General features: G+C 30.7%; 2 protein-coding genes across 4 annotated transcripts in view; one reads left to right on the top strand and one right to left on the bottom strand.

Annotated features, from left to right (window-relative positions):
• Positions 1-354: 354 nt before the first annotated feature.
• On the bottom strand, positions 355-22,825 carry LOC139525423 (vacuolar protein sorting-associated protein 35-like). Of its 2 annotated transcripts, XR_011664894.1 has the most exons (18): positions 22,711-22,825; positions 22,194-22,292; positions 19,553-19,649; positions 18,873-18,996; positions 18,140-18,325; positions 17,017-17,233; positions 16,503-16,586; positions 15,642-15,751; positions 15,027-15,123; positions 13,655-13,803; positions 11,091-11,298; positions 10,585-10,740; positions 9,974-10,096; positions 9,169-9,348; positions 7,425-7,661; positions 3,191-3,334; positions 1,643-2,529; positions 355-1,392 (listed from the first exon to the last, which is right to left on the bottom strand). XR_011664894.1 is itself a non-coding variant. In XM_071320748.1 (17 exons), exons 1-17 carry the CDS (start codon positions 22,717-22,719, stop codon positions 2,350-2,352), a joined length of 2,400 nt encoding a protein of 799 aa, XP_071176849.1. In that variant the 5' UTR covers positions 22,720-22,825; the 3' UTR covers positions 355-2,349. The 2 variants fall into 2 exon arrangements, 1 of the variants encoding a protein (XP_071176849.1); XM_071320748.1 differs by having other exon boundaries at positions 355-2,529.
• A 2,091-nt stretch (positions 22,826-24,916) lies between these two features.
• LOC139523190 (uncharacterized protein PF3D7_1120000-like) overlaps positions 24,917-26,355 on the top strand; it is a 28,432-nt gene continuing 26,993 nt past the window's right edge. Inside the window, exon 1 of one of the 2 annotated variants that reach the window (XM_071317010.1) lies at positions 24,917-25,011. The gene's annotated coding sequence lies outside the window, so the exon portion shown is untranslated. The remainder of the gene's footprint in view (positions 25,012-26,355) is intronic. The other variant, XR_011664572.1, reaches the window with a different exon arrangement.

The following is a 26,355-nucleotide window of genomic DNA, read 5'->3' as shown; positions in this document are numbered from 1 at the left end:
TATAAATGGGTAATTTTTTTCTTTCATTTACATATCACCATTTCGTTTTTGTAGAATTCCATATCAAAAATGTATCTCAAAATCAACCTTTATTCTAAATTTCCCTTTTAACCCCATTTACTTTCTTATCTGATAATCTACATCATATCTTAACAAACAAAACAAGACAAAAATTCCTGAAGAATCTAAAAACAAAAACATCTAAATCGAGCTTAATGTAGTTCCAACTTTAGTCTTTTTGAAATTTTTACCATTTGTATCACTGCCTTTATATGTGAACTATTAAATAAAAAGGTCAAAAGATTTCAAATTAAGCAATGGCAAATAATGAATAGTAATAAATAATATAAGAAATATTGCTAAATGTTTTATTCTGTATACACAGACAACAATAACAGCTAAAACAGATAAAGGAAAACATACTCGAGTTTTGTAACTAAAGAAAGTTATGTATGTTAAACATGTATATTATAAGTGTCTATATTTTTATGAATATGTATTGCAGGAAACTGAAACACATTAATTTAGTTTTCATCAATGTCAAGAAATACAATTAACAATGCAATACACACAAATATTTGCTGTAATTCCTCAAACTTCATTTAATTCTTCAAACTTCATTAAAGTAAATACTGTGGATTCATGTTTATCTTGAAATTGGGTGCTCTACTATACGGATACAGCCCTACAAATATCACTATGCTGTATCTGTATACTATACAGATATCGCTTTAAAGCTCCGCCCATTGCCGGACTGAGTATTGTATGAACCTGCGTGACCTCAGAATGTGTATTGCAACTCGCATTCCAATAATGTATTAGTTGCGAATTAACGATTACTTTTATACGTTCTGTTTGAAACATTTCTTTACAGCAATAATAATCACACCAATTTTCTGATAACATACACACATGAACAGCAGTCTTTTCTACGATGACAACTACCGATTTCAAAACTTGAATGTGTATGATTGTGTAACAAAAACAACCATGTCAATTTCAGCATGCATGTTTAGAGAATGTGGAGTCTGAAGCGTAGGACAACTGGTACACTCCTGTTTCAAATTGGACAATGTTTTGTTATTTGTTTTTACTGTTGAAATTAGTTGTTATGTTAAAATAGATAATTATTCACCTTGAGCGATGTATTATTGTTGACCATTTAAGATTCTTTTTTTTGCGAACCTGTCTTCAGCTGAATGTGTGATTACTGTATTGTATTACTACACGGGCCTCAAGGGATTTCAAATCGAAAATAAATGCAAAACATGCGTTTTTGTGCCTTTCAAAACACAAAGAATATACAGAAATAATTGCAGGATAAAGACAATAACTGTTTAATGTCTTTAAATATCAGGTGTATTTGTACTCGGCTCGAAATAACTGTTTAGTGTCTTTAAATATCAGGTGTACTTGTACTCGGCTCGAAATAACTGTTTAGTATCTTTAAATATCAGGTGTATTTGTACTCGGCTCGAAACAGGTGTAATAGCTCGCTAAAAGCTGGCATACACCTTGTTTCCTAGCCTCGTACAAATACAGGTGATATTCAAAGACACTAAACAGTTATTGTCTATTTATTCATAGGATACCAACTTTCATGGATTTCATGGATAAAGAGACACGAATCTAAATGTTTAATGAATTATAAATATTCTATTAATGTGTGAAGGCTTTTGCAAACCACTAAATCAGAAACAAACAATTTTGCAAGTGTTCTGCAATACATAAATTGGTACTCACAATGATAAATAAATTCACAGCATCATAAACAGTGCAAAATATGTTACATAATAACACAATTGAAAGTTGTTGACAGCTAATGTAACATTAATTCAATGCAGTTTATCAAAAACATAAAGACAGGTTTCCACAAATGTGAATTTAAGAAATATAACTTAGGAATAAATAGAACCATCACTTAAAAAAAAATTGAACATTTTCCTCATGTTTGTTTTTCATGATTCAAAAAGTTTCCTGATTGCTCATCGTAACATGCTCTATAGTTAATATTAAAAAGATAATTCATATTGTGCAATAAAAATTAAAAGTGAGTGTTTATATGACTTTTACAGAAAGTGATGTCTAGCAGAAAGAATTGGTAAGATTTTGGTAACCGAGGAATCAAAGTCCTGACACGATGTGCTGGTTCACTGGTTATTTTCTGTTAAAAACTAATTTTTATCAAGCCACTCATAAAGCATGATATATGCCTTCTGAGAGGTACAATCATGATGACTTCATAACTCCTTCCCTTTTTCCTTGTATCAAATGGTGTATTCATGTTCCATTATTAAACTGTTGACAAAGTAAACTGAGTATGATTTCTTGTTAAAAAAATTAAGTCTGTTAAACTGATAATGATTCATATGACACTCCTTCACTTTCTGGATTGTCTTTTTTGAGACGTAAATGGTCGCAAGTATTTTGAAAATGTTTATTTATTTGTTCTGTTTCTTCGTTGGCTTCTAAACTAGGTAGTGTCTCTTTTATCTTAGTTATCAACTGGTTTAATACTTGAACTGTCACCTGAAAACAGAAAAGAAACATTTTGTTTTGATAGTTATGGAATGATGGCATGAGTTACAGTCTTTTCACAAATGATTGTGTTATAATTAAATGGGTGAGTTAGGTATATAAACTCAATTAAAATAAATAATATCTGCTAAATGAAACTAAACGAAGGGATAATTTTACATCGCCATCAAATATGGAAATCCTTAATACACAATAACTATATATACTAGCCAGTTCAATGTATTCATGTATCAAGTATGGAACATAAATTGGTTTTTTAAAAGCAACACCCAGTATACATATTCTATCCAAGTATGATTTGGTAAAGTTTCATTCTAAATCACCAAGTGGATACAGCGACGAATTTTTTCTAAGTTATTAGTTTGATATGCTAGAATTGCAAACAATGAGATGAGAAAATATCACAATAGCTCTTTAGACCAATTAGAATTCAAATCGGATATCTTGTTTATGTCCATAGAATATTTTTCTGCATGTGTACTGATTCAAAGTAGAAATAAACATTCTATCTAACAACATAGTATCCCATTTTGTAAGATTAGTGATTTCAGTAAGAAATAGTCTATGATTTTTTAAAACTACCATTACATACTAGACTGGAGGACCAAACAATGAAACACTTTTTCTAAGGTTTTAATTGTTGTACCCTTACCTGATCACAGCCTTTCTCATAGTAATAAATATAATGATTGAGTAATTCCACAAAGAGTTGAACTTGTACAGAACTATCCATACACTGGTTAGCTATCTTTACACCTTTCTTCAAACAATCTGTCACACGTTTGCCATCCTTCATCTAAAACAGAGAAAATGTAATAAGAATAATGTTAAATTTGTTGAAAATTGCAATAACTATATCGCAGGTAATGAAATGTAACTAGAGGCTCTCAAGAGCCTGTGTCGCTCACCTGTTAATGTGTTTACTGATGTCGGCCATCTTTGTTGGTAGGCAGGGTCATTAGACACTCTTTTTAAAAATAGATACCCTAGTATTATGATTGTGGCCAAGTTTGGTTAAATTTGGCCAAGTAGTTTTAGAAAAGATTTTTATACAAGTTACAACCAGATGCTCCGCAGGGCGTAGCTTTATACGACCGCAGAGGTTGAACCCTGAACAGTTGGGGCAAGTATGGACACAACATTCAAGCTGGATTCAGCTCTAAATTTGGATTGTGATTAAATAGTTGACACAGCATAGGTTTCTGACACAGAATGAATGTGTTCTAATGAACTTAAAATTTTTGTTTTCTCTTAGAGCAATTCACTATGCTGTTGAATATTAATCCTCTCAAAAAAATGTTTGAAGAAATTTTCTTTTTTATTTATGAAATTTCAAATGAGAAAAATTGAACCCAATTTTTTTAATCACATTCCCCTTTCCCTTATTCCAAAACTAATCTCAATTAAAATTTCTAATGGAGTTTGCAACAATAACTACTCATTTAAATACATCATAAAATATTAAGATGTAAAAAAACTGCTTGTTATCACTGAATGGTAAAGATTATTTTAATTTATCAGTTGGTAGTAAAAAGTGAATATACATTGTATATTGTATATAACAAAGATTTAAGTTGATTCTGGACAAAGAAAGATAACTCCAATTAAAAAAAATCTTGCTATTGCACAATATTTTGCAATTAGATATTTCTTGCTTACTATTCTGGACAAAGAAAGATAACTCTAATTAAAAAAAAATTAGCTATTTCACAATATTGTGCAATTAGATATTTCTTGCCATTGCGCAATACTGTGCAATTGAAAAGACTTGCTATTGCACAATACTTAATATAATAATTTTGGATCCTGATTTGGACCAACTTGAAAACTGGGCCCATAATAAAAAATCTAAGTACATTTTTGGATTCAGCATATCAAAGAACCCCAAGATTTCAATTTTTGTTAAAATCAGACTAAGTTTAATTTTGGACCCTTTGGACTTTAGTGTAGACCAATTTGAAAACAGGACCAAAAATGAAGAATCTACATACACAGTTAGATTTGGTATATCAAAGAACCCCATTTATTCAATTTTTGATGAAATCAAACAAAGTTTAATTTTGGACCCCGATTTGGACCAACTTGAAAACTGGGCCAATAATCAAGAATCTAAGTACATTTTTAGATTCAGCATATCAAAGAACCTAACTGATTCATTTTTTGTCAAAATCAAAGTAAGTTTAATTTTGGACCCTTTGGACCTTAATGTAGACTAATTTGAAAAAGGGACCAAAGGTTAAGAATCTACATACACAGTCATGACAGTTAGATTCGGCTTATCAAAGAACCCCAATTATTCAATTTTGATGAAATCAAACAGTTTAATTTTGGACCCTTTGGGCCCCTTATTCTGTTGGGACCAAAACTCCCAAAATCAATACCAACCTTCCTTTTATGGTCATAAACCTTGTGTTTAAATTTCATAGTTTTCTATTTACTTATACTAACGTTATGGAGCGAAAACCAAGAAAAATGCTTATTTGGGTCCCTTTTTGGCCCCTAATTCCTAAACTGTTGGGACCTAAACTCCCAAAATCAATACCAACCTTCCTTTTGTAGTCATTAACATTGTGTTTAAATTTCATTGATTTCTATTTACTTAAACTAAAGTTATTGTGCGAAAACCAAGAATAATGCTTATTTGGGCCCTTTTTTGGCCCCTAATTCCTAAACTGTTGAAACCAAAACTCCCAAAATCAATCCCAACCGTTCTTTTGTGGTCATAAACCTTGTGTCAAAATTTCATAGATTTCTATTAACTTAAACTAAAGTTATAGTGCGAAAACAAAGAAAATGCTTATTTGGGCCCTTTTTGGCCCCTAATTCCTAAAATGTTGGGACCAAAACTCCCAAAATCAATACCAACCTTCCTTTTGTGGTCATAAACCTTGTGTTAAAATTTCATAGATTTCCATTCACTTTTACTAAAGTTAGAGTGCGAAAACTAAAAGTATTTGGACGCAGGACGACGACGACGACGACGACGACGACGCCAACGTGATAGCAATATACGACGAAAAATTTTTCAAATTTTGCGGTCATATAAAAATGAGGAAAAGTTGTTTAATATTGACTCTAAAGGGCAATAACTCCTTAGGGGGTCCTCTAACAATTTTGATCATGCTGACTTATTTGTAGATCTTACTTTGCTGAACATTATTGCTGTTACAGTTTATCTCTATCTATAATAGTATTCAAGATAATAACCAAAAACTGCAAAATTTTCTTAAAATAACCAATTTAAGGGCAGCAACCCAACAACAGGTTGTCCGATTCAACTGAAAATTTGTGAGGGGATATATCTTATTCTGATGGACATTAAAATCTTGAAAGATTTGCCCTAAATGTCTTGGTTTCAAAGATATAAAGCAAAAACTGCATTTTACCACTATGTTCTAATTTTAGCCATGTCGGCCATTTTGTTTGGTAGGCTGGGTCATCGGACACATTTTTTAAACTATAAACCACAATGATAATTGTCGCCAAGTTTGATTAAATTTGGCAAAGCAGTTTTAGAGAAGAAGATTTTTAGAAAAGTTACAAAAAATGATGAAAAGTTGTTAAAAATTGACTATGAAGGGCAATAACTCCTTAAGGGATCAACTGGCAATTTTGGTCATGTTGACTTATTTGTAGGTCTTACTCTGCTGAACATTATTGCTGTTTACAGTTTATCTCTATCTATAATAGTATTCAAGATAATAACCAAAAACTGCAAAATTTCCTTAAAATAACCATTTCAGGGGCAGCAACCCAACAACAGGTTATCCGATTCGTCTGAAAATTTCAGGGCAGATAGATCTTCACCTGATAAACAATTTTACCCCATGTCAGATTTGCTCTAAATGCTTTGGTTTTTGAGTTATAAGCCAAAAACTGCATTTTACCCCTATGTTCTATTTTTAGCCATGGCGGCCATCTTGGTTGGTTTGACAGGTCACGCCACACATTTTTTAAACTAGATATCCCAAGGATGATTGTGGCCAAGTTTGGTAGAATTTGGCCCAGTAGTTTCAGAGGAGAAGATTTTTGTAAAAGTTTACGGACGACGGACGCAGGACGACGGACGACGGACGCCAAGTGATGAGAAAAGCTCACTTGACCTTTCAGGTCAGGTGAGCTAAAAAACCTATAGTGAAGTGACCTTATTTCTGTCAGCAAACATGTGCCATCCATTTTCAGATCAGAGGTAGACATTTTTTGTATCTAAATCTTCCCACAATATCCCATTCTTTTTAATCTGCATGAAACAAAGGGTTAGGTGTTTAATTATAGCTTTGCCAGTTTCCTTTTGACTTAAAAACAGCTTTAAATTTCCCTTTGGTAACTTCTACATCTTTCATTTTAAAAGTCAATTAATCCACTTATGCTGAATTATACAATTCTGTAAATTCAGAAATTATTGCATGTATTTATTATTGCGATTTTGTCATTTGTAACCTAAATGCGATTTTAATTTTTACAATTTTGGGGAAAAACCTGCTTAATCCATATAAAATATTTTAAAATGCGAGTTTAAATTATTGCGTTTACAACTCTGTTGCAATTTTCGCAATAATAAAAACCTTGCAATAATTTCTGAATTTACAGTAATTAGCATCCACACATTTTCGTAGTATAAGCCATTGCTTGCATTATTAAATTTCATAGTGAAATTAATAAAAACTTTAGCATGAACAGTAAAGACTATATGAACCAATCCAATTTTGAAGTAATGATTCAGTTCAATATTAACCAATGTTCAGTTTACTCAGATTAATTATATATAAATCATGAGGATTAAAGAACATGTGTGTACTGGTACAAGAGTTCAATTTTGTATTGACTGAAATGACCTTTTCTTTCCTTTTGTTTGGACTATCTGTTTTCAATTTGATAACACATACCTCCCCTTCTGATGCAGCAGACTCCCCTGACCAGAACAAATGTGAACATGTTGACACACCCCTACATTGGTCTGGTTTCTTTAGAAGTTTAGATGCTGCTAGAGCACACTGTGTCCTCAGTGGTTCATGGTTCTCCTCACCAAAACATGACATTTGTTCTAATGTTCCTATTATTAATGAAATAGCTGCCAACTGTGCTTTACTATCACTTATTTCATCTTCATATAAAGAGAAAGCCTGAAAAACAATCACAAATGTTAAAAATAAAACTTTGTGCAAGATTATTAATAGATATAGGAAGATGTGGTGTGAGTGCCAATGAGACAACTCTCCATACAAATAATTTAAAAAGTAAACCATTATAGGTTAAAGTACGGCCTTCAACACGGAGCCTTGGCTCACACCGAACAACAAGCTATAAAGGGCCCCAAAATTACTAGTGTAAAACCATTCAAACGGGAAAATAGAATAAAAGATCTACATAATTTCAGTATGGTCGTGATATTTTACTTGGGAAACAGTGTAATATGCGAACAAAAATATAACTGTTAAGACTAATTAATAATTATAACTTTTAACTTACCATGCCCAATTTGATTCTAAAAAAATTAAAATTTGCATGATCATACTAGGTCTTAAGTATGATTCAAGAAATCTTAAATTTGATCTGACTGATGGATTTTTGTGTAGTCTATATTATTCATAATGTTGAATGCTTTCGTGGCATAGCAATTTTGCACTTATGTGATATTAAGCAGTAATAAACTAGAGGCTCTGAAGGGCCTGTGTCGCTCACCTTGGTCTATGTGCATATTAAACATAGGACACATATGGATTCATAAAAAAATTGTGTTTTGGTGATGGTGATGTGTTTGTAGATCTTACTTTACTGAACATTCTTGCTGCTTACAATTATCTCTATCTATAATGAACTTGGCCCAGTACTAAGTTACAGTGGAAAATTTTTTGTAAAAATTGACAAAATTTATGAAAATTGTTTGACAATGACTATAAAGGACAATAACTCCTTAGGGGGTCAATTGACAATTTTTGTCATGTTGACTTATTTTTAGGTCTTACTTTGCTGTACATTATTGCTGTTTACAGTTTATCTCTATCTATAATAATATTCAAGATAATAACCAAAAACTGCAAAATTCCTTAAAATTACCAATTCAGTGCAGCAACCTAACAACGGGTTGTCTGATTCAGCTGAAAATTTCAGTGCAAATATATCTTGACCTGATTAACAATTTACCCCCCATGTCAGATTTGCTCTCAATGCTTTGGTTTCAAGTGATATTAGCGAAAATCTACATTTTACCTCTATGTTCTATTTTTAGCCATGGCTGCCATCTTGGTTGGTTGGCCGGGTCACCAGTCACATTTTTAAATTTAAATACCCCACTGATGATTGTGGTTAAAGGGCCAGTAGTTTCAGAGGAGAAGATTTTGTAAAAGTTAACGGATGACGGACGCCAGGTGATGAGAAAAGCTCATCAATATATATAATTGGCCCTTTGGGCCAGGTGTGTTAAAAATCAATCATATTACTATAGCATATAAAATAATTTTTAAAAGCATAAATACACAGTAATTTACTCTTGACACAAAATAAATAAGCAATAATTATAATATTGGTTATTGCTTCATTAATTTCATGGTTTTCAATGCATCATTAATTTACCTGTGACATAAATTTATAAGCAACAGTTTCACGTTTTTCAAAGTATCATTAATTTACCTGTGACATAAATTCATAAGCAACAGTTTCATGATTTTCAAAAGCTACTTGTCCGGCTGCCATGGCACCTTGTAAATAAAGTCGTAACGGAATCTCCGCCATTTCTGCTTTTATCAGAGCTCCGATTGTTTGGTGACAAAAGGAAAATATTTTCTGACATTTCTTTTCCCAGTTTTCATCCTGAAATCAAATTAAAAAGTAAAAATTCTAAGTTTCTACTAAAAATGGTACGGAAATGACAATTCAATGTTTCAAATAAATTAATGTATACATATCGAAGTTTTTAGTATCAGAATAAAGAAGCGAAATACATCTTAAATTTGAAATATCATTTAAACACTTGAAACATTTTTAATATTTTATATGTGAACAGTTTGATTGAAAAAAGTTTCTGTTTTATTTTATTCAAAATAACATATATAGTCCTTGTCATTTTGTTTATAGTTGGCAGTTTTATGACTTTATCATGTTCCATTTGTGTATAGAGTGGCATGAATAAATGGTGAATTCAATTAACAATGATATATTTCTATCTTTATTATAAATTTTCAAAAATTGAATTTGATTGTACTTTTGTCAAATGTTTTATTTCTTCAAAATTCAGATTTTATTGTTTGTTTCAGAAATAACGGTCCTCATATGTATGCTCCAGACAAATGTTGAAATTTTAAAATTTATTTTAATACATGTAATCAGAATTGTATGAACATCATAAGATTAAATAAAGCTGACTAAATATCTAAAGCAAATGCCATTTTAAGGAACTCTGTTCTTAATGAAGTATAAATATTGTGTCAATAAATACCTCTTCTTGGATCTCTCTGTATTTTGTAGAAAGTCTGTAAGCAGAAAATACTATGGGAGGTAATGTAAACTTTATTCTCTTGTCTCCACCATTACCAAAATGTTTCCGTGCTGTATTTAAAATCTGTAATGAATAAACAAACTTGTTATATAACACAATGTAAGCTGTTCTCAAGGGATTGTTTAAAACATACATAGTACTCAGGACATGAACTTTGAAAATGGGTTACCATATATAAAGGTAATTTTAGAATTTCTCTTACATTTTCACTGTAAAAAATACACCCCTTAGTTGAGATTTTGCAGCACCTTTTTAGCATCCCATGTATGTTTTCATGAAACAACCCTAGAAAGGTTTCTATTTGCATTTTTTTAAAAGTTTATAAAATGTAGCAAAATGATATTACAAAATACATATAAATTCTGAGTATCATGGAATAAAGTGGTAAATAAAAATCTAATAATAAAATGTAGAAAATTGATATAAAATCTATAGATAACTCTACAAAACTAATTTCAGACAGAGAGAAAATGAGTCTATCAATATATTAGTATTCTATGTAAACTACAATTGCTCCCTTCAGTGACATTTCTACTGTAAACATTTCTTACTAGATATTGCTGATTCAGATCTTCTGCTTCTAACAAGTGAATAAATCTTCCCATGATTCCCTGTTCTTCTGCAAAGTCTTCTGGGTCATCTGCTTCTTCTGGTTGATCTGATTGGTCCTGAACTAATACACTTACAATACCTAAGATGGAATCAACCTATAAAATACAACAAATAAAAGATGCATACTGAAAAGTCATATCCCTCTCTTAAATTTTTTATGATAATAAATGACAGTAGCATGTCCAGTGGTAAGTTAGATGCATGTACCTGTCTGGACAGACAGGCTGAGAAAAATTTAATAAATGCTAGTTTACAAGGTAATTTTTACCAAAACTAATTTTTTAAACAAAATTTTGCAAATTAAAAAAAACATTAAACATGTTAAATCGATTACAATTTAATTGAAAACTATCCAAGAATATAAGTTTGGATAACTCAATTAATTCAATATGCTATAGGAACTCAGTTTGCAAGGATATGGTGTTAAAGCTACATGTAAATGTACCTGTTCTTGGCTTGGTATGAGCGTTTCATTTTCTAAAGCATTATTTATTATGTAACAACTCATGATCTTTCTGCTCTGGTAGTCAAAGTACTCAAACATTGGTCCAAAGTGTTGTAACTGTAAAACTGTTAGTATATTGTTATAGGTATCCACAGGAATCTTCATCAGTCTGATTAACTCCTTAGATACAGGGCTACCATGCTCTAAACTAAGAAACAAAATATATAATTAGTTAAAACTGACAGGAATCTGACAAAAAGTCATTTATAGTCCTTCAGAAATTATTGTGTGCATTTATTATTGCCATATTGTCATATTAAGGCCAAAATGTGATTTAATTTTTGTGATATTGGGAAAAACCCTGTTCAACTCATCAAAAATTCAAAATGCAAATTTGAATTATTGCAATTATAACCCTGAAGCATTTTTCGCAATAATAAAAACATAGCAGTAATTTCTAAATTTACAGTATATCAATCCCTTAGATCTGAAAAGTGGGATTCAGGAGACTAAATACTGAACACCATAATAGAAGAAAAATTCACCTAGTAGATTCAATAAAAAAAATTGCAGTCACCTTATCATTAACTTTACCATTTTGGTAATTTGTAAATAAACTTAAATTTCCTTATTTCACTTTTTCACATTTTTTTCTTATTACTTAGGATTCTTTCGTTAAAGTATAAAATCTATAAAAAAAAAAATTCTTAGTTTGTTCCTTTCTAGAAAACTTGATATTGATGTCTTCCCCTTAGGAGATAAATTCTTAGTAATCTAACAGAAAAGCATAACATTGTTTTACCCTAGGTACATAATTGCATCATATTTTACTGTTTGTTAATGTAACTGTAAACAACTTCAAACTAGAGGCTCTAAAGAGCCTGTGTCGCTCACCTTGGTCTATGTGAATATTAAACAAAGGAAGCAGATGGATTCATGACAAAATTGTGTTTTGGTGATGGTGATGTGTTTGTACATCTTACTTTACTGAACATTCTTGCTGCTTACAATTATCTCTATTTATAATGAACTTGGCCCAGTAGTTTCAGTGGAAAATGTTAGTTAAAATTTACAAATTTTATGAAAATTGTTAAAAATTGACTATAAAGAACAATAACTCCTTAGGGGTCAATTGACTATTTCCGTCATGTTGACTTATTTGTAAATCTTACTTTGCTTTTAAAACATTATTGATGTTTACAGTTTATCTCTATCTATAATAATATTCAAGATAATAACCAAAAACAGCAAAATTTCCTTACAATTACCAGTTCAGGGGCAGCAACCCAACAACGGGTTGCAGATTCATCTGAAAATTTCAGGGTAGATAGATGTTGACCTGATAAACAAATTTACCCGATGTCAGATTTGCTCTAAAGGCTGCGGTTTCAGAGTTATAAGCCAAAATCTACATTTCACCCCTATGTTCTATTTTTAGCCATGGCAGCCATCTTGGTTGGTTGGCCGTGTCACCGGACACACTTTTAAAACTAGATACCCCAATGATGATTGTGGCCAAGTTTGGTTTAATTTGGCCCCGTAGTTTCAGAGGAGAAGATTTTTGTAAAAGATAACTAAGATTTACGAAAAATGGTTAAAAATTGACGTTAAAGGGCAATAACTCCTAAAGGGATCAACAGACCATTTTGGTCTTGTTGACTTATTTGTAAATCTTACTTTGTTGAACATTTTTGCTGTTGACAGTTTATCTCTATCTATAATAATATACAAGATAATAACCAAAAACAGTAAAATTTCCTTAAAATTACCAATTCAGGGGCAGCAACCTATCAACGGGTTGTCCAATTCATCTCAAAATTTCAGGGCAGATAGATCTTGACCTGATAAACAATTTTACCTGATGTCAGATTTGCTCTAAATGCTTTGGTTTTTGAGTTATAAGCCAAAAACTGCATTTTACCCCTATGTTCTATTTTTAGCCATGGCGGCCATCTTGGTTGGTTGGTTGGGGTCACCATACACACTTTTTAAACTAGATACCCTTATAATGATTTTGGCCATGTTTGGTTAAATTTGGCCCAGCAGTTTCAGAGGAAAAGATTTTTGTAAAAGTGAACGATGACGGACGCCGGACGACGCCGGAAGCCAAGTGATGAGAAAAGCTCACTTGGCACTTCGGGCCAGGTGAGCTAAAAAGTTATTTTATGCAAAAATAATACCAAAATGACAACTTATATTCTTTTTGTATGTTTTCAAATCAAAGTTCAAAAACCTTTGGCCATTTTTCGAAGTTCAGAAATCATTTTTATATTGAATTTTACACTAAGTAATCACATCAATGAAATATTTTGTCCATGAATTAAATATGTCACACATTCAATGTTCATCAATATTCATTATGTGTCTATCAAAAGAAGGATTAAAAATGTGCTTATGTAAATACGAAAAAGGTGACTAAATCTAGTTTTAAATTATTGTTACTGGAGCAATCATAATGATACCTACATGTATATTCATATTCATCTCTAATTTTCAATGGATATAATTTTTTGTTCTTAGGTTAACAAAAGACATTTCTGACTGATTATCAATAATACACATACTGATCAAGATTTAATCTGTTAAATATTTCCTCTGTTGTTTCTAAGACTTTATCTACATATTCCACTTTATCAGGGTAACACTTCAGAGCTAAGTTGATCAGAGCTACTTGTAAAGATACAATATCTTCTGGTGGCATATCTGGTCTATTCTAAAATAAGGATAAAAAAGAATTCACCCTTTTTGTAAACAAAATGTAGATTAGGTCAGATAACTTTATGTATAGTAAATAATGAATAAAACAATTTAATACACCATGTACCTGTATTTATTATCACTATTTTCTGACCACTACTGACATTTATGATCACAGTTGCAGAACCTCTTACCAGTTGCTGTCAAGTTCAATTTATTCATTCCATTAACTTTTGCTCTTGTATGTATTTCTTTAATACTAAACGCAATTGAATATAAGTCAACCTAAGATTTGGATTATTTTAAATCTAGTGTTAACCTACTTATTTTCATTGATATTTCTGTCAAAGGATACTTCTTTTGGTGTTTACTATTTGCTATCTCACTTCCCAGCTATCTATTTTGATATTTTGTATTTTTGTTAAGATGTATAAAGAAAAGAGAAGTTCAACCGTTTACATATACTCATGTTATTTTTTTCAAATATATGCTCACTTATTAAAAGAGGGGCGAAAGATACCAAAGGGACAGTCAAACTCATAAATCTAAAACAAACTGACAACGCCATGGCTAAAAACGAAAAAGACAAACAAACAACAGCACACACGACACAACATAGAAAACTAAAGAATAAACAACACAAACCCCACCAAAAAACTAGGGGTGATCTCAGGTGTTCCTGAAGGGTAAGCAGATCCTGCTCCACATGTGGCACCCGGTAAATAGTCTAATTTGGTAGGTCACATTCATGAAAGGGAATGGGATTGTAGTTACGACGTAAGGAACATATCCGATATCATTTGTGAAACGGTTATTCCATAACGGTCAACCAACTAGTTTGTTTACAGTTTTAGCAATTGATATCATGATATATTATATAGACATTTGTTTATTATAGAAGACAGTAGTTATGCTGTGATGATTTTGTGTTGGTGACTTGCTGCCTAAATGAAGTAAACTCCCATATTTCCTTTTACTCATACTTATTTTTTAATTTAAAGTGTCAATATGCACAAGACCTTGTAATTGGTATGATGTGTGTTGTGTACTATTGTTTGTCTGTTTGTCTTTTTCTTTTTTTGTCATGATGTGGTCAGTTTGTTTCGATATGTGAGTTTTGAATGTCCCTCTGGTATCTTTCACCCCTCTTTTTAAAATATGTGTCAAAATAAATATAAGAAATGACCAGCCATGTGGTAGATTTTTCAACTTATTACTGTATTAAATGACCAAACTAACCTGTATAACTTGTGCAATCTGTTGAGAAAATATATCAAACAATTGTATTTCTGGGGGAATACCAGTTCCTTCTTCATTCTGTGCAAATTGTGCTAATCTGTAATATACACAAAACTATCATTGTTGTCATGACATTTCAAGATATGAAAATATTACTGGTATAAATAAATATAAAATACATATATATGTAAACTTAATAAAATATAAATATCATTATCAACATTCACTCAAAACTGCTTCATAGAAATAACATATCATTAATTTAACAAAATAAAATTCTGTCAATTACCAACTTAGTTTTCATTTAAGAGGTTCTTTTAAGATTCAGCCTTTACACCACACTTGATTAAACCTCAGTTCTGGGTGGTGTTTGTGATGTTCATTCTTAATCTTCTTTCTTAATTTCTACACCTTTTCTTAGTTTAATTTACTGATGATCTTTTATATGTCCCTCCAGTATTTTCTTTATTTGTTCTGAGTCAAGTAATACCAACCTTCAGATGAATATTAATTATTTACATATTATAATAAACCAGAAAATATGCTTACAGAAAGACAAAGATCATGCATCTTTTTATTTCAGTCTATTTCACACTTATAATATATTATAATTACCTGTCAATAAGAGATATAATGATATTTTTCACGTTGACACTTTCATGTAATTCTGCACATGCTCGTAAGAATGAATTTAAAGTCTGTAGGTGGAAGTCATCTGGAAATACCTAATAAAGAAATATAAAAGAAAATTTTGTTTCACCTGTCAGGTATTATTAAAGTCATAAGAAACCTCAAATCAAAAATGTTTTTTTATAACTCAATGGACAGTTTTCAAAAGTGACCTCAGTGTGAACCATCTCGTAATAATCCGGTGATCACAATACGCATGGATGTCCTTAAAATAAACTATTATCTAAATTTACATGTTAAACACATGCTCAATTTCCATGCTTTTTTTGTTGATTTTTTGTCGATTGTTGACAAACAGGTGACAATCGTTAAACTTCGGCTTCAAACACGAACTTTAATTACCTGCCATATTTTCACAACAACACTGACCGATTGAAAAAAAATTGACAATTATACGAAACTTACACGAAAAAAGTGCACAGAAGACTAAGTTTGTGATGTTTGTATGCATTGGTTCAAGAATTGGAAGAACATTATTTTTTACCGGTCACTCGTTTCTTATGACTTTAAGAATAATGTGAATCAAAAGTTGGTTATTAACTAAGCAAAAGATACTAACAAGTTGTCTGCTTTATTAAAAACAGAAACCTATTATTGAATTAACCGAAGAACATGTTTTTCTTTCACTGTCATTTACATGTACGTCATTTCATCTTCTATGAATACATTTTTGATAAACTGATGAACTTATAAATTCTGATTATTAGTACTCTTATGCCATTTCATTGCAACATTACCATATATCTAGAAATACAAACCATTAGAATTGTAAGTGGTTAATATTACCTGTATTATACATTCCATGAGATATTCCTGGGCTATTGGATCTCTACAACTTACAGCTTGTTCTAATACACCAGGTAATACAACCTTAAAATAAAAAAAGTAATCAATTCAAAACATGGACAAGACAACAACATTATAATATGACTGCAAGTTTATGAAAACTATGAAACTTAAAAATAATCATTCCTAATTTTCATAATACAAGTACTATTAGAATTCTCAATTTGTTTTTGTCACTTTTTCATATCAATATTACAACAATTTTACCATGCTAATCAGAGGTGGACTAAGAGGGTTTTTTGGGAAAATTTGGTTGATTATTTTGGGAATCACTGAATCATGACTGGAGTGGGTCCCCTTTTAGGCAGTCTTTGCACCCCTTCTAATGTAAAATTCTAGATCTGCCACTGCTAACATTTAATTATGTATTAACATCGTTGGTACTTAATATAGAAGTTGTCTAAAAATAGTTCACTTTGAATATTTTCCTTGATCATCAAATATATATACCTACCTTTTTGTATTTATCCATATCAATACACTCAAGTTGACTCAGTCTGACCAAATTTGTTCCTACTAAGATTCTAAGCTCACGTCTTTCTTGTTCTCGTTTGACCTTGTCCCTTGAATGACCTTGATGTTGCATACGGACCCAAAGTTTGTTCATTTCAGAGAAATTCAGCAATATGAAATCTATAGAATCCATAACTGTTCCTGTTTCATTGTCTTTTCTGTTAAAAAGAGATTTTTTGTGACATGAAAAAAAAATACAAAATTATAATGTTAACTGAATGCACATTCATTTTGTATCGCTAAAGAGACAACAAAGAAGTTAGTATTTAAGAAGACCTAGTTGGCTAAACATGTCATATTCATCACAAACTATTCAATATGTGATGGTAGTGCAAAGATAAATTATTGTCTAACAGTTGCTATACTTTCTACCATTAACTGACATATAACATATTTAACCCCATTATAGTTTGTATCTGTCCCGAAACCCAAGTCAAAAGCCTGTTAATCAATATTTGTCATTGGCTGCTCTATATCATATATTTGTTTGTTCATTGTTTTGTACATAAATCAGAATGTTGTTTTGTAAATTGAAGTGTTTTTAAAACATTTTGTTCTGCCTGGGCCTTTACTAGCTTACCATATATATATAAATTATGCTATAATAGTTTTCTAATTGTTGAAGAGCCTGCAGTGACCTATAGTTGCTTAGATCTATGTCATTTGCTCTATAGTGGAGAGTTGTCTAGTTAGCAATCATACCACATCTTCTTATTTCTATCATGTCTATATATATATGATAATGTTTGACCTTACCCTTTGAATGTATAAGACAATACAACATCATTTACAATATGTAGCCATAACAATGTTCTGTAAATTTAGAAATTATTGCATGCATTTATTATTGCAATTATGTCATTTCAGACTAAAATGCAATTTTGATTTTTGCGATATTGAGAAAAATCCTGTGTAATATAAATACAAAATTTCAAAATGCAAGTTTAAATTATTGGGATTAAATAACCCGGTCACATTTTTCACAAAAATAAAAACATTGCAATTATTTCTGAATTTAAAGTATGTAAAGAACCAATGAAACAAGAAGAATACTTCTAACTTACCCTGCTGATTCTTCCTCAACATCTGGTAAGACATTTTTTGTGCACTGTAATAAATAATTTCTGAGAAAGAGGCCCCTTAGGGGGTGTTGCACTCCTCGACACATTTCAACCAGATCTTTTAAAATGTCTTTTCTTGATAATTCATTGGATTTAATGTATACAACTCCAACTGTAATTAACAAATATCTGAAAATGAAACAAAAAAGTCATCAGACAGGTTATTTGCTATATTTCTAATCCATCAGTGTTTACTTCTTTTCATTTTTATAGGCATTTAGAGGTCTTTAAAAAATACCATGTCAGATTTTGAAGATTTCTGGGTATCAAATCAAATAAGTACAGCTAACACTTTGTGATTTGTTAGCTGGATATTGTACAAATGTATCATCAATGTTATTTTGAGTTTTAGATACCCATAGTCTTTCTTATTCTGCATGCCAAATTACAAACAGATAATTTCCAATCTCTCCATGCAGTGATTCCCTAGAATATATATTACAGCATGGTAAAGTCCCAATTGATTTATTTACCCCCATCATTCAAAATACATCCTTCCAAATATTTGTAAGGAAAAACACTGCAAAGGCTAATTTAAAGAAAATACTGAAGTTAAAAAAGATTGCTATAAGCTTTATTTCATTAGCACAAATGTAGTACATTTGTACTTTGTTTTGTAACAAAAGGATGAAAAAATCTAGATAGCCAATTCAAAAAATGTAGGAATTTCACTTACAATCTAGGAACAATATTTCCAGCATACTGCACCAATTCATATAAATCGGCCACTTTTCTTCCCTTTTGAAATTCATCCACTAGATATAGTTCTAAGTGTCTCAGTTCATCAGAAATGGCCATATCTATGGTGTGTTAGGGAAGAATAATTCATGAAAAATAATTGATATTGGAAATCTTGAGTTCTTTTTTCTCTATCAATTTCTTAATTACAGATATCCTAGCCATTATAATTATATCTTTCAATGTAAATAAAATGCTATGCATAAATTCTTTAAGAATTATTTTTAAATCTTATTAATGCTCCAGAGGGTAAGTTTTTAATTAACTTTCACTCTGCAGCTTTTGAAGAACACTTTTGAAACAACATAGTTCACATTTATTACTGTAAATTTAGAAATTATTGAGATGTTTTTATCATTGCAAAAAATGGGATAGGTTTATAATCCCAATTATTTAAACTCACATTTTAAAATTTTAATATGAATTTAACAGGATTTTTTTCAAAAATTAAAATCACATTTTAGTCTGAAATGACAAAATGGCAATAATAAATGCATCCAAAATTTTCTGAATTTACAGTAATAAATGTGAACTTTGTTGTTTCAAAAGTGTTGATCATTGGCCTTTACCCATCACCCCACATATTTATACAAAGTGTATGTTAGAACTAAAGGATACACAATTCATAATAGTTTTTTGGTGTCAGCATAGAAGTTCTGAGCTCTCCTAACATAGTTGATGCATGTTTTAGACCATCCATTAATTTTCCTTTGTCCTGAAAGAAGAACAACATTGTAAATTAAATCAATAAAAACACATAACTGTAATTCATGATATTAAGGAACATAATTAATATACTGTGGTTTCATCATGACATCATTATTTTTAGGGAAAAGAATTTCGTTGGAATTCGTGGAAATAGCATGAATAGGTAAACCAAGAATTTAAATGTTCAAAAAACACACATTTTCTAAAGGCTTAACTTGTAGAACATAAATTGGCAAATCTGTTGAAGATAGTTTTTTCTCAATCCTCAAAAAATAAACGATTACTCTTACAAACTCATTAAAATACCAATTTTCTTGTTAAATATCATCATTGGTGAGGAGCTTGAATAAGAATATGTACCTTCACTTTTTCTTTTCATTTAAAAACCTGTGAAATCGCGGGCATTAGAGCTTGTGAGATTTTGTGTCTGGAGAATTTCAGTAAAAGATTTCATATCTGGAGAATTTCAAAAAAGGTATCAAAATTCATAGGTACTTGGAAACAGTTTAAGTCCTCTCCCTTGTTTCCAAAGTACGTTATTTTTTTCTATTATATTCCATTATTTTCGAGTTTCTGTATACTATGAACATACATATATGTACTATAAATAAAGTGTATTTTCTATTGTTCTCCTAGATGATCACTGCTATATTATTTTGAAAGTCTCTATCAACGCCATTATTATTGTCCTGTCCTCGAGTACTTTTATGAAATTTATGTGAAAGTTTAAAACCTGAAGACCTGTTTGACTGACATTTAAAAGCGAAATTGCTGACATTTTAAGCTTGGTTGAAAGTTTGTTAACTATATTTTAGGCTGAATTTTTGTAAAAAAAATTAAGTCTGGAGAATTTAAGAAATGAAATCAAAAGTCATAAAGGTACATGGAGACAGTCATGACAATATTTCTAAGCTCTCTCTTTTTTTTCAAAGCCTGTTATGATTGTGTTTTCTGTTATATTTCATTATTTTCGCGTTTCTATATACTTTGAACATAAGTATCTATATTATAAATATTAAAGTGTATTTTTAAAATTTTCTATTAACTATTAATTCTATAAACATCATAAAGTTTCTTCTCCATGGAGATCATGCTATATTTTATAGAGAGTCTCTATACATTGTATATCATAGTAGTATATTAATCATATTATACATGGGGATGATGCAGATAAACGTGAAAATAACTGTTTTGTCCCTGTCCGAGTACTTATGAAAATTGCGTGTAGCATATATAATAGAAGTGGTTCTTATGATCTAAAAACCATGATATGGACAACACTCTGATTGGCTTATCTATTTATCATTTTTTTTTTATCTATCATAGGATTGGTTATCAATGTTAAAACCAGTAGTCATGTCTGACTTTAAAGTCAGTTTGATGACAGAAACTCACTGCTATATTGTGTAGAGAGTCTCTATACATTATAATAGTATATTAATCATAGTATACATGCAGATAAACGCAAAAAAAAATGTCCTTTCCCAGTCCAAGAACTTATGAAAAGTATGTGTAAGTTAAAACCGAATTATAATAGTCATGGTTCTCATGATATAAAAACCATGATCAGTCAGGGGACTTACTTAAATAAGTGATTTTCTAAATCACTGATTCAAGTAACATTATTTCCATAAAGGTTGGAGTTGTCTTTCTTTAATAATCACCTATTTAAGTAGTACAAATTAATCACTAGAAGAAGTGATTTAATTTTATTGTAGCTTTAAATATAGAATACTAATGATCCAGGGACTAATTATGTTTCTCAACTTATCAGAACCAACATCTGTATTGTCTAGATGACCAGGTCATTTCAGGTGATGACCTTGTACTGAATCTACATGTAGGATAATGACATAAAAATCACTTGTTAAAGTATCAGACCTCAATTTCCTTCAAAAAAATCACTTCTTTAAGTATCATTCTTTTAATAACCCCCACTAATTTCAACACCCCCGAACAGTGAAATTTTTATCGCGAACAGTAGTATTTTATTACATAATCTGAAAGATGAAACTTTGAACTTCACAGGAAAAATACTCCCACTGCTGGGAAAAATCTTTTAAGAAAGTATCAGTTCATTATGTAAAGCCATTATTATAGCATTTTTTTCAACTAAATAGAATTTTCAGCTAAATGATAGCATCAAACATGTCAAAGGCATAAACCTTGCTACTTAAAAGAAGCAAAAAGTTTCATTTTCAAATGTAGGGCCTCGATTCGTTCTATTTCAGAAATGTCCAGCTTGTTTTAAGAATTACAATAGTTACAAATGTATAGAGGTTACTAAGGTAATAAATATATGTCATTGAAGAGATAATTCAAGTGGGAACAGATTTATTCAGGTCACAAAGTAAGTGAAAGTCTTTGAAAAATTTTACAACAATAATTTGAAGAATCATCGCAAATGAGCTTCCTCCCTTGTGTTTTTTTAGGGGTTCGTATGGATAGTAAACCTGGCAATTGTAACAAACCCCTGTGTTTGAATTGGCATAAACGAATACATATATACTATTTTAAATTTTACATATACATGTACTACTCATGTACACACCAGACATCTTTTCATTTGAAATGACTGATTCTTAACAATGTTTACAGCTTCTTCTAACAACTTCTCTTGTTCCTCCTGGGGTGATAACTGTTGGGTTGGCTGCAAAAGAATATACATGATAAATGGTTTAAATGTCAAATTCTTTAAATATTTTTATTATTTTTCAAAACTTTGATCTGTTTTTTTAAAATAACAAATGAAAACAAGTTTAAAATCTAATACATTTTTATAACAAAGATTACCAATGTTCTTCGCATGACCAGGGCCTTATAGCATCATGGTGCCCTAGGCAGAGACTGATTTAGAGTTTTTTTCAGGGGGCCTCCCCCCTTAATTTTTTGGGGGAAATTTGGTAAATTATATATAGGGAATCAATGAAGACATGGTGATGATGATGCAGTCCTTAGAAAATCTGAAAATCGCACTTGACATATTGTCAAATTGTTAGTAAAATAATGTATATTAATGCAGAAAGCATGAAATCTTAAGAAGTGATTTCCCCTTGTTATTAAATTACCATTTTCATTTATCGGGTGTGCTCCAAAATTAAAAACAAAATTAACATAAACTTTATCGACTTCCGTCTGGAAAACCTCCCACCATTTTGTGGTCATGTGATCACTTAATGGAATTGATGACAACTCGGACCAAAGACAGGTCGGACCAGTACCAATAGTTATAATTTTAAGACCACTTTGAAAGACAACCCCGTCTGACGATTTTGGTGATATTGAGACTTTAAAGATCCTCTTTGGTAATGTATTTCTCCGTTTTCATTTAATGGCACAAACACCATTACAATAATAGACGTATTTACACTTGTATGCAAATTGTCCGCCATTACGTCAAATCACACAGGTTCCCGTAAACTTTGACATCATAATTTAAAATATTTGACGTCACAATTTAAAAGTGATTGTTGCTTGACGTCAAAAGGTGATTCGGAGTCGATCTAAGGTCATTCGGAGGCAAGATACAGCTAAATACCAAAAATGTAAATACGTTTATTGTCAAAGGTCCATATTTCAGTACATTATTATAATACAATGAATACAGCATAATTAAATCTGAGAATTAAATATGATATACGGTGATGAAGTTAAAATTTCATTTCTATATACCAGACATTTATGTATATAAGAACTTGTCACTTTCAGAACTTTAAATATATAATATTATAACATTAGAAATTCACAGTTACCCCAAAAATATATAGATTAGGAGAAATATATTTCTAATAAGTCATAACAACAGAGTAGGTGCGTTTTAAAAACTTATTTATAATACAAAATAACAAAAAGCCCTTGACGACACAATTTTTATGTGGTTCTTAAAATTGTACGTATTCAAAACAATTATTTTTCATGTGTGTATTATCTAGGAAAATTTGTGAACAACCTATGAATTATTTTATTCCGTCCATCCGTCAAATGTTTGAAAAGATTTTTTTCTTCATGACAACCGATCAGACAATAGTTTACAGTTGACAAATTGCTTCAAGATACATTACATGATGTGTTTAAAGTAGATAGTTAATACATTTGTCTTTTGAAATACAACTGGTTAGTAATGAATCTGTGGATAAACTTTTCGGGTTTCAAGAGCTAAATTGACAGCACGTCATCCTACCAATGGCAACATTCTCACGCTTGAAAACAAACATTTGGCGTTATCCGGAGATAATTTTAAGGAAGTAGAATCCTGACTTGGACCAAGACAAATCAAATTAAGACCGCTTTGACGATTTTGGTAATATTAGCTCATTGTAGATGCTATTATGGGATATTGCTGACGTTTACTGTTACTTTCTATAGCAACCACCACCATAGTCACCTAACTGGTTTATTCATTGGAAGGACATTATCCATATTACGCAAATGATGTAAACGACTAGCTTATCTTAACTTTTCTTTAAAATTCATATATGACATGTCAGAATAAAGGAACAAACAAAGAGGTATTATTGATTCCGTTAGGAATATTGATTGTTTGTTGAAAAAATTCTCATAACACAACAAATGTATTGTTAATAAAAACAACCCATTTTGATGATACCAGTTTCAGTGAACCGTTTTTCGAATCAAAATGCAAAAATTGCTTGTCAATTCCGAAAAAAAAAAATGTTTCTTTTTGCATTTGGTAGATACGTTTTACAAAACAAATTAGATTGTTTTTAAGTTTGTCGTAGGGAAGAAGAGTCAAATATTTTAGAATTATTGTAAGTGGATTGAGACTAATCTTATAAGTTCTTAAAACATATTGTTTTGCTATATCCTCATTTGAATCACATCATCCTCGGATTATACTCTTGTTTGTAGTTTGGTCCTTTTTCTTTTTTGCATTAGCGTTGTCAATTTATTTTCGACATCATCACGTTTAACTGTCTCTTTGGTATCTTTCGCCTCATTAAGTTGTTGTACAGTAATCTGAAGCCTTGTTATAGAAAAATGTTTTACTGCTCAATCACCAAATCGTACCTTGGAAAAGATATCCTTCTTAAAAGTTCGTTTGAAAATGACATGCAATCGATATAATTGTACCAACAATAACCCTTTTTACCAATAGTGTAACAGGTCCTTTAACACATTAATTGGAAAATTTGCCAGCTATTTAATATCCTTGAACATTCAAAAGTATTCCTTGTCTTTTCATGAATACTGTTTAGTCATAGTCATTTAAATATCTAAATTCATTAATTCAATATCTTTTTTCAAATACTATGCAAGACATCGTGACACATTGAGACATTTCACAATACAACATACAGCAGATTGCATAACTGTTAAACGTATATCTCTGGACTTAAACACACTGCACGGTAAGTTTTGTTGTTAGCAAAAGATATTGTTTCTATAGATCAAAATAGAGAAAGTACAAAATGTACACATATCGTCGCTGGGCTTCTAAAATGTTGTATATTACAAATTTTTCAAGAAAAACATTTCTCACAAACAGGCTTTGAAAATTTTGGCAAAATGTACGCTTCCAAAATGTCGTATTTGAAGTTGAACATTTTTGTAAATAGCAGTGAAATAAAAACGTTGACATTTCTGGAATATCCAAGAACTTAAATTATTTTCACAGAAATAAAATAAAAATGTACAATTATTTTTTCCCAAAGTCATTCTACAACGATTTTCAAGTTTTCATACAACATTTCGGAAGCAAACTTTACAAACAACTGACATTGGCAATTTTGTAATAGGTCTTATTCACACAATTTGATTGGTCTTACTGTATATTATTTTGTAATACCAAAGATTTCCTCCCGCCCAGACCATTGGTGTAAAAAAGTATTTTTTAGCCAAAAGAGTCATATACGACATTTTAGAAGCCCAGCGACGATATGTAGATATATAAATATGAAGGTTCAATTACAATATGATATCTAATTATCTATCTTCCTATCTGCCTTTTTAATAATAAAATGTTTATATTGGTTTAAAAAGTAAAATCACAAAAATACTGAACTCAGAGGAAAATCCAATCGGAAAGTCCATAATCACATGGCAAAATCGAATGACAAAACACATAAAAAACGAATGGACAAGAACTGTCATATTCTTGACTTGGTACAGGCATTTTCAAATGTAGAAAATTTTAATGTTGTGTTTCTGTTGTGTCGTAGTTCTCCTCTTATATTTGATGTGTTTCCCTCGGTTTTAGTTTGTGACCCGGATTTATTATTTTCTCAATCGATTTATGAATTTCGAACAGCGGTATTCCTTTTGTTGTCTTTATTTATGGCGATTCCTCTTGATTAAAAACGTTTAAAATGAAAGGACGTTTTTTTTTATCGGTTTGATGATCGAAATAAAATATCATGCACGCATTTCTTTTATAGTCTTTATAAAATGACAGAAATATTTTATTCTATTTTACTTTTCTGAAAGGATTAGGTTCAGTAAGACCCCTTTTTGGCCCCAAAATATAGCAGTTTTACAAAATTGTGAAAATGTAATCTTTTAGCTATCTATTGGAAAGTAGAATGCTTCTGCTACACAAATATGGGTTGTTTTTGACAATATAATGCACATATATCGGGTACTAACATCATTAAGTCATGTTACATTACAATTTTAGCATTTAGTTAAATTTTAGACGGTTTCCGTCTTTAACGAAAGATGCCGCGTTGGTGTTCATTCATAGTATTGAAATGTAA

The sequence above is a fragment of the Mytilus edulis genome, chromosome 5 (genome assembly GCF_963676685.1).
Source record: "Mytilus edulis chromosome 5, xbMytEdul2.2, whole genome shotgun sequence".
NCBI lineage: Eukaryota > Metazoa > Mollusca > Bivalvia > Mytilida > Mytilidae > Mytilus > Mytilus edulis.
This window is presented reverse-complemented; position numbering and strand designations above follow the sequence as displayed.

Excerpts from the sequence above, each read along its gene's own strand:
- LOC139525423 (XM_071320748.1), bottom strand. Across the intron at positions 18,997-19,552 it reads AAAAAACTATTATGAATTGT|ATATGGCCATTTCTGATGAA; the intron begins GTATCCTTTAGT and ends AACACACCATAG. Across the intron at positions 9,349-9,973 it reads ACAGAGAGATCCAAGAAGAG|GATGAAAACTGGGAAAAGAA; the intron begins GTATTTATTGAC and ends ATTTGATTTCAG.